General features: G+C 34.8%; 1 protein-coding gene across 1 annotated transcript; it reads left to right on the top strand.

Moving 5' to 3' along the window:
• The first annotated feature begins 1,996 nt into the window (after nucleotides 1–1,996).
• On the top strand, nucleotides 1,997–4,568 carry LOC110927960 (glutaredoxin). The gene is made up of 9 exons (XM_022171256.2): nucleotides 1,997–2,062; nucleotides 2,141–2,167; nucleotides 2,253–2,315; nucleotides 2,396–2,463; nucleotides 2,597–2,653; nucleotides 3,375–3,586; nucleotides 3,860–3,948; nucleotides 4,042–4,140; nucleotides 4,221–4,568. Exons 6-9 carry the CDS (start codon nucleotides 3,381–3,383, stop codon nucleotides 4,304–4,306), a joined length of 480 nt encoding a protein of 159 aa, XP_022026948.1. The 5' UTR covers nucleotides 1,997–2,062; nucleotides 2,141–2,167; nucleotides 2,253–2,315; nucleotides 2,396–2,463; nucleotides 2,597–2,653; nucleotides 3,375–3,380; the 3' UTR covers nucleotides 4,307–4,568.
• The last annotated feature ends 4,319 nt before the right edge of the window (nucleotides 4,569–8,887 follow it).

The raw sequence follows: 8,887 nt of genomic DNA, 5'->3' as shown, positions 1-8,887 counted from the left end.
ACAAAGGAAAGTAAATCATATATACATGAAAACCAAACGGGTATACCCGATATCGCGGGTATGCCTGATACCCGACGGGTAAATATCCGTCAAATACCCGACAGGTAATGGGCCGGGTATGGGTGTACGGGTATGGGATTAGCCATACCCGAACCATACACGACCCATTGCCATACCTAGTCATCCATTACCCATTCTTCACTCAAGCTAATTCTTTAAGATTTTTGTCTTATCTCCGTTTATTTCTCCACATGTCAAATGAACAAGGGTGTGTTTGATTAGATCGATGTCACGTTTTATACTAGTTTGTTTCAAGCCCTTAACCCGTTGCGTCTAGCCGTAATGAAACACTGTCGGTCGCACACTTGCCACTCATTCTTGACTGGACAGCCACACACCACCCCTAGTGAGTTCTTGGCAACCCTTGATCAATCCTTTTCTTGCTTGTTTTGTGATGAATCTAATCACCACGATCTTTTCTCTTTCTAACCAGATGACCGCCACCATTGTTCACCTCTTGTCGTTGTGATCAACCACCACCTCCGGTCAAATAGGCACTTACTCAATTACCGGAACACCACACAGTCTCGTCCGCCTTTAATTTGACTACCGATTGCACCACTACTCATATCTTCTCCATTTCTCTCTTTAGCTGTTGATCACCACATTGTTGCTAGCCACACCTCACTCTTGTGAAATGCTATGTTTCCTCTCTTTATTCCCAAGTAAAGGGCGAGTCCCTTCACTACCATGAATAGTAATATAGTACCAAGGTATTACCACCGCGGCTTCCCAAGTCTGTCATTGCCCGAAACCACCGTATATCGTCACTACAATCCGCTGGCCACCTCACACATGCGCGCGCTCACACACACTCTCTCTCTAGGTGCTAATGAATCCAAATTAGAATGATAAGGGATAGAATGGTTCCCACTTTTGAATGAGTTGGTTAACGTAACCTTGTCCTCAAGCCTTGTTTAGAGAGGATAAGAAAAAATCAATTAAATGAAGGGATAAATTATTTAATATCTTACATTTACTGGTTTTTCATAATTAAATAAGGTTTTTAAGTGTTTTCTTGTAAGTTCTTGTAGTTCTCCCTTATAAAATATTTTTTAGAGCGATCATTTAATGGTTGCTCTCGTAATCATTTAATGGTTGCTCTCATAATATGCATCATTTTATATTGGTTGCTCTCTTAATTTGCATCATTTTATATGAAGTTGTGTTTATACTGATCTATCTCTTATACTAAAGCAAAATAATGTTAAGCATTTGACCATTATGTGGCATATCTCTTTAGCCAGATAATTCATTTTTAGCGCCATTTTTCTCTATTCTCATTCAATTAATCAATTCCTTCATTCTTCTTTCAAAGTCTCCTTTGATTATATATGGAAGGTTGAATAATTAATCAATTACCGGAAGATGTTTTTGGAAATTATAGAAGCGTTTCCAATTTTATGTTCTATATACAATTTAGGCTTTAATCGGAGGTTTCAAAGGAACACTGAAGTCGCCTGTTTTGATTTATCTTCATCATCATCCTTCGAAACTGAATCATAGGTAAGTTGGTTTCCATCTCTGTTTGTGATTTTGTATTTGTTATAAGAAAACCCTAATTTGGTTGTATGATTTGTATGTTGTTATTGATTAAGCCGCTAATTCTTTATATATGCGGTTTTAAGCAGTTCATTGTTCTAATTTGTGTGTTTATTGGTGTTATTATACACCCTAATGTATTTCTATTTGTGTCAGCTTAAGCCGGTTTTAAGCAGTTCATTGTTCTAATTTGTGTGTTTATTGGTGTTATTATACACCATAATGGCATTGAACACCGGATTGAGATCATTATCTTCCAAATTGATTACTTATGTCTATTCTCCTCTCGCTAAATCTGGTAAGAATCAGTGACCTAATCTCTTTCGTAACGTTTGAGTGATTAATTTCAAACAATAGCTGATGATTCTGTGAAATTTGTTTGATATGTTTGTAGTCATATTAAGAGAGATGATCCCTCTCACATCAACACAAATGCTCTGGTCAAGTGAAAATTGGACATGTAACAAAATTCTTTAATGTTTCATATGATGTTATATTATATATTTAAATAACAAAAAAAGTTTATGTGTTTTTGCAGTGGGTTCAAAAAGTGGCTGCCTACCAGGTGTTTGATCAATTGCTTCCCATTTTATATGTATTATTTCGGATATTGTGTTTTGAAGTTGAAGTTGATTTTGTGTTAATTTCAGATTCAGGGTCTAGGTTGCCTCTTAAACGGGTCAGAATTGTCTTAGAAAGTGGCTGCCTACCAGGTGTTTGATCAATTGCCTCCCATTTTATATGTATTATTTATTGTGTTTTGAAGTTGTTTATGTGTTTATGTCAAATCCAGGGTCTAAGTTGCCTCTTAAACGGGTCAGAACTGTCTAAGAAAGTGGTTGCTTACCTGGTGTTTGATCAGTTGCCTCCAATTCAGCTCTTTTTATGGCTGATTACACTCACATTGTGTTTCTCTACACAATCAATGTGATGTGTTTTTGGTATTCTTTTTCATTTTCTTCCGTTCTTCTTAAACAATCAATGTGATGTGTAGGTAGGGTGTTCAATTAACACACGACTCCAGTTGTGACTTAAACCGCATTTCCCTAAGGTATTGTTACAAGTTTTAAGTTAAAATGGTTTGATAATGGAGGAGTTGCATGTTTTTTTATGTGTTTTTTTTTATGATTGGTTACATGGGTAGTTATAAAAATGTGATTTTTTTTTTGGGTTTTGGTTATTGGTAGGCATTAAAATGTATCAAAACAAGATTCAAGAAAAAAATAAAAACTTTGATAATGAAGAAATTGCAAGTTGGTTCTGTGTTTTTTTGATGATTGGTTACATGGGTAGTTAAAAAATGTGATTTTTTATAGTTTTTGATTATTGGTAGTCATTAAAATGTATCAAAACAAGATTCAAGAAAAAATAAAAACTTTGATAATGAAGAAATTGCAAGTTGTTTATGTGTTTTTTGATGATTGGTTACATGGGTCGTTAACAAAATTGGTACTGTATGAATTTGACTGGATTAGGAAACAATGCATGTTTTTGAGTAATAACTGATCATTGTGGTTCATTATGTATTGTCAATGATTTTGCATGTGATGTGTTAGCTCTACTAGAAAGTTAACATTAGTTTACTAATTCAGCATCTGATGCTGTGAAATTAGATGATGCTAAAGTTGCATACAAGTAAAGTAGCGATTATATTAGTGTTCAGGATACTTGAATGGGGCTATTGATAATACATTAACACTTATGATTAAGTTTGTTGAGTGGCATAAAAACACGATCTTATTGGTGATTTATTTGATATATCATATATGTAGACTAGCATGAAGGAATGGAGGAATAAAGTAAACGATTACAACCCATATTTTGTACTTGGGAATCTTTGGGAGTCTTTAATGGAATGGAGTGCATATGGAGCTGGAGTTCCTCTTGTGTTGAATGAAAGTGATTCAGTTGTTCACTACAATGTTCCTTATTTGTCCGACATTCAACTTTATGTAGATCCGACAACACCCCTAACCAAAAGAAGGTGAGTATTATAGTTTTATTTACTAACAAGCGTTTTCGATTAGTTTATCTTGCTGAATGATGTTATTTTTATCATAGATTTATAGCTAATCTCTCGGATCAGCAATTAGGAATTTAACTTGATTCCTAATAACAAGTGTTACTGTAAGAACAGTTAAGTTCCTTTTTCACGACAAATCGTGAAAGTATAGATGCAAAGCTATCTTTCTTGGTTTGTCTTGATGAATGATGTTGTGCGATTAGGAACTAAGAAATTTTAACTTGATTTTGGCAGCAAGACTTGGTGTGGCTATTGCAAGAGCGTGAAGAAACTGTTCTCCGAGCTTAACGTGTCCTATAAGGTTATCGAACTGGATGAAGAAAGTAAGTAGTGACTTTTGACTCTTTCGAGGAATTGATTCATATCGGAGTTTGTATCAATAACATTTGAAGAAGTAATATGCATGGATTTGATAGGTGATGGAGGTGAAATCCAATCCACTCTAAAGGAGTGGACCGGTCAGAGTATTGTTCCTAATGTATTCATAGGTGGGAAGCACATTGGTGGCTCGGATGGTAAGTTGTTTGAGCAATTTTGTGTCTGTTTTTTAGTGTTTGTTGATCGCGGATGATTGATATTGTGGTCTTTTATGCAGCTATTATGGAGAAGCATCGAGCTGGGAAGCTGGTGCCGTTGCTAACCGAAGCAGGTGCCATTGCGAATGCCTCTGCACAGCTCTGAAGATTGGTGTCATGAATAAGATGATTAAGTTAGATGAGTACGGTATCGGTACCGAAATTCGCCAAATATGGATACCGGTACCGAAAATGTACGGTACGGTACTGGTATTTAAAAGTTTAGGTCAACATTTCTAAGTAGTATAATTTATTGTAAGACCACACGTGTAGCACACGGGAACTTAGACTAGATATGATATTTATTCGCTCTATTAGTGAACAGGCTTACTTTCTTCATTTTAAAAACACCACTCAATTCAATCTAACGATGTCAAAGTGTAGAAAGAAATATATACTACTTCAAATGCTATTTCAATGGTAGTGGGATCATTGGCTCCCTGAAGTTGCTTACTTCCACATCCTGTTTCCTGAATATTCCAGTTTTTAATATTCAAAATTTATAGGTATTAGTTGTGCTTTTGCCATTATTTAGTATCTAAAAATACATTTATTCAACTGTGTAATATGCCAATATATTTGATGATGACAGTGTGTGATATATGTGGAGATGCAGGGCGTGAGGACTTACTTGTTATATGATGTAGATGTCTTGATGGTGCTGACCAAACGTAAGTCTATTTGTTGATATTAAATGGGATTTTTTTGTATTAATAAATTGTTAGTTTTTGGACATTTTGCTAGCAATTGCATGAAAGTAATGATAAATAAAGTTCTCGAATGTGATTGGGTATGTGAAGAATGCGAAAAAGCGGAAACTAAAATCACAAACCGACAAGAATAACACAGGGACTTCAACTGAAAAGACCATTCTTCACATTCAAAAGTTGCGAAAGCACGTGGAAAAAGACTTGCAGACGAATTAGAGTCGTCTTTTAAAAAACAGTTGTGGTGCTATTACACGACGGCAAGGTAAGGATTGATGACCTAGAGCTTCGTGTTTACGTTTCTATTGCATTTTTTTTTTATTTTTTGGGTGTGCAGGAATATTGATGACGTGGACGAGATAAATGAGCAAATTAAAAACATGAAACTGGTTCAGTACGCACTCACAGCACCCATTGGTGCATCTGCTGATTTTGATGAGGTACTGCTCACAAATTTTGTCCTAATGTTACTTGAATTATTGATTAGGAGATGAACATTTGTTATAGTATTTGGACTAGAGGACTAGATCATCATAAAAAGTCGAACTTTAATTCAAGTTATTATTTTAAGTTTACCCTTTTCATAGTCTACTCGACTGTTTTATATGTGAGTTTATTTCTTACTTATCTAATATTTACTATATTATGGTGATATTCCAGTTGTTGCCACCATGTTAAGTTAATTTTGCATTATTTTTTCAATTTACAATTGAGACTACAGTTCATGTTAAGTTAGTTTATTTACAATATAAACTAACAACAAACTAACGTAACATATTTTAATACTACTACGTCTCTGCTTCATATGTGACTACAAAAACAAAGTTAACAATATGAAGTCAACTACTGGTATTTCTGAAATTTGTTTTGGTGTTGTTCATAAATTATAGTCACATGATGTCTTTTTCGTTTCATTTTCTTTTTAATTTGTGGGGTTCTTTGATCTTTACATGGGTTGCTTTCTTTGAAATAAACTGATGTGAGTGATGATATCAAGAGTTGGTTTGTACTTGAGACAACCCGTTTTCACACATGGTTAGTTGTATGTAGCTTTATCAAAGGTTAAAACACGAGATTGAGTCAAGCTACTAATACTTGACAACGACGGCGAACCTACGAATAAAACAAATAATGTTGTTTATAAAGAGATCTTCAGTGAGTTGTAATTTTTGGTTGTATTCATGCATTTTAATTATTTGGTGTACTCTATCTCATTTACTTTAATATTTCAACGTATATATAATTAAAATATTTACGTCAACATGTTAAAGTAGTTATTTTTCTTATTAACCACCCGTGTAATACACGGAAACTTAGACTAGTTACTCTATACATAAATACTTTATATGTTAGTGATGCTATTTACAATTATTTCCAATCTTCGTGGTGATTATTGTTTTTTTTCTTTAAATTTACAATTCTTTTCTTGTTTGTGTTTGCTTGGTTAAAGGTGTGATTATATTGGGCGGCGTTTTTATTGTTTTTCTTCGTTAAGTTATTACTAGTATTTTTTCCGTCGCGCGACAGGCGGAAACGTGTAAGAAGACAACACGCGATTCATAAAACGATGTGTAAAACAATTACAAAAAAACGTAAAACACAATACGTAAAAGACAATTACAGAAAAGTGTAAAACATAAAGGTAGACACGAAGTGTAAAACAAAATGCGTTAGACATTTTGTAGAACACAATGCATTGGCATTCACAAAAGTAAGAGTAGTAGTCAAGGGGTTAAATTTCAATTTTAAAGTTATGCGGGTGTAAAAATAGAGTAATAGTGCAAGGGGTAAAAACGTCAAGTCTAAAACTTGAGGGAAAATAGAAGTAGAAGGGTAAAAAACACAAAGAATAAAAGTAAATGAGGGGTAGTAGCGGAAATGTGTAACAGTTGAGGAGGAAGGATAAAAAAGTAAAATGTAAAAGTAAAGAGAAGGTGGTATAAATGTGTAAAAGTTGAAGGGGAGGTGGTGAAAAAGTAAAGTAGAGGGGTGGTGCTAGCAAAGTTTGAAAGATGAGGGTGTAGTTGTGAAAATTAAAGTAGAGGGGGCAGTGTTGACTAAGGCTGAAAGTTAGGGTGTCGGTGGCTTTTACGCCACCAGGGCTGTTCACGAGCCGAACCGAACCGATCAGACCTTTGCTCGTGCTCGGTTCGTTTACAAACCGATCCGATCCGAACCGAACCAAGCGGTTTTCCAACCGAGCCAAAGTCGAGCGAGCGTCTTTCGATCCGCGCATTTTTCAAACGAACGTCGAGCAAATATCGAGCGTCGCAGAACAAACAAGGAAAGTGACGATGGGGGTGCTAGTTATTAGAATAAAAAGTGCAGTTTTCGATGTTTCGTCCCCTAGAACGCAAGTAAAAATTTTACGAATAACAAGGAATACAAAAACACTCAACTAGTTTTATTGAGATTAACTAAGCGGGAAGATAAATCGTCGACTGATTGAAACATACACTTGTTCTATTGGAAGTTTGAAATTGAATGAACCGATGGAAGCAAAACTCTGGCGAGTTGGCATCTTGGTGAGTGGCGATGGAGATATCGAATAATGATGGTCAATGGGGGGGGGGGGGGGGTTGATTAAGGTCTTGTACTTCTAAATCAAATGACATGTTGAGGCTTGAATATTGGACATTTAAGTATTGAACAATGGACTATTGGTATTGGACTTCAATTCTAATTGGTTAAATGAGCTCTATTTAGATTTTGGACCAAACATTGTTAATGTGGTCTCTAGTCATTTTATTAAAAATGACACACACACACATATATATATAAAATAAATCGAGCCGAACCGAACTGAGTGGACCTTTGCTCGTGCTCGGTCCATTTACAAACTGAACCGATCTGAACCGAGCGTTTTTTCAATCGAGCTGGGTCGAACGAGCAAATTCCGAGCATTTTTCGAGCGAGTATCAGACGAGCGCCGAGCAATTTGAACAGCCCTATACGCCACCAACTTTTGTGTATAAGATTATTAGAACAAGTAATATTTTTTTAATAGACTTAACTATTAGGACAAGTAATAATTTTTTAATAACTTGTGTGGTTAAGTAAATCAAATGTATAATAAAGATACCACTAAAGAACAAGTATAACTTTGCTATTACTTTTTAAGCAAAACAAAAACGTTGACTTAGGGTGAACGGGCTCTATGCGGCAAAGAGGGCAGTGAAACCCAACACCGTCGCCGCCACTCCTTGTCGCGCAGAGTGTTACATGTGCGGGGAGTAGTCACCGCTTGTAGGGGAGAGGAGGGAAGAGGAGAGAGAGGGGTTCTAACCAATTATGCATTTTTCCTTTTAAAAAAAATGGTTTAGATGAAAACACCCCTTATGATTAAATGCTTAAGGAGAGTTGCCATGTACGAATTTCATTGACTCCGATGAAAGAAGTTGAGAGGAGCACCCATCTCACCCTTAAAGCAATCATATAATATATAGTAGGTCAAAATCTGCCTAACTATACATCGTCATCCATTACTCATTCTTCACTCAAGCTAATTCCTTTAGATTTTCGTTAATAACTCCGTGTGTTTCTCCATATGACAAATCAAGAAGGGTGTGTTTTGGATCAATTAGCTTAAAATATAAGTATGTGTTAGTATGATTATAAAACAAAATATTTGAAATAAAAATTTTATAAGAAGTTTTATGCTTTATGATAGAAAAATATAAAACAAAAATATTTGATAAAAAATATTTTATAGGAAGTGTTATCATTTTATAATACATAGTTATAAAAAAAGTGATTGATAAATATTTCACATAACATGTTTTTGATATTGAAATTAAATAACATATTTTACTATAAGATTTTGCCATTTGATTGTTTAACACATATTTTTACTTTAAAATGTTCGAAAACACTTCCTAAGAAAGTGAACAACTATTAATATCAGTGATACGTTAAATGGTTAGGAAAAATCCTATAAAAACAATAAAAAAACGGAAATAGACCATTGTTGTTAGGAGTAA

The sequence above is a fragment of the Helianthus annuus genome, chromosome 3 (assembly GCF_002127325.2).
Source record: "Helianthus annuus cultivar XRQ/B chromosome 3, HanXRQr2.0-SUNRISE, whole genome shotgun sequence".
In the NCBI taxonomy this organism is placed as follows: Eukaryota; Viridiplantae; Streptophyta; class Magnoliopsida; order Asterales; family Asteraceae; genus Helianthus; species Helianthus annuus.
The sequence above is the reverse complement of the archived record's forward strand: the minus strand, read 5'-3'. Positions and strand labels throughout refer to the sequence as shown.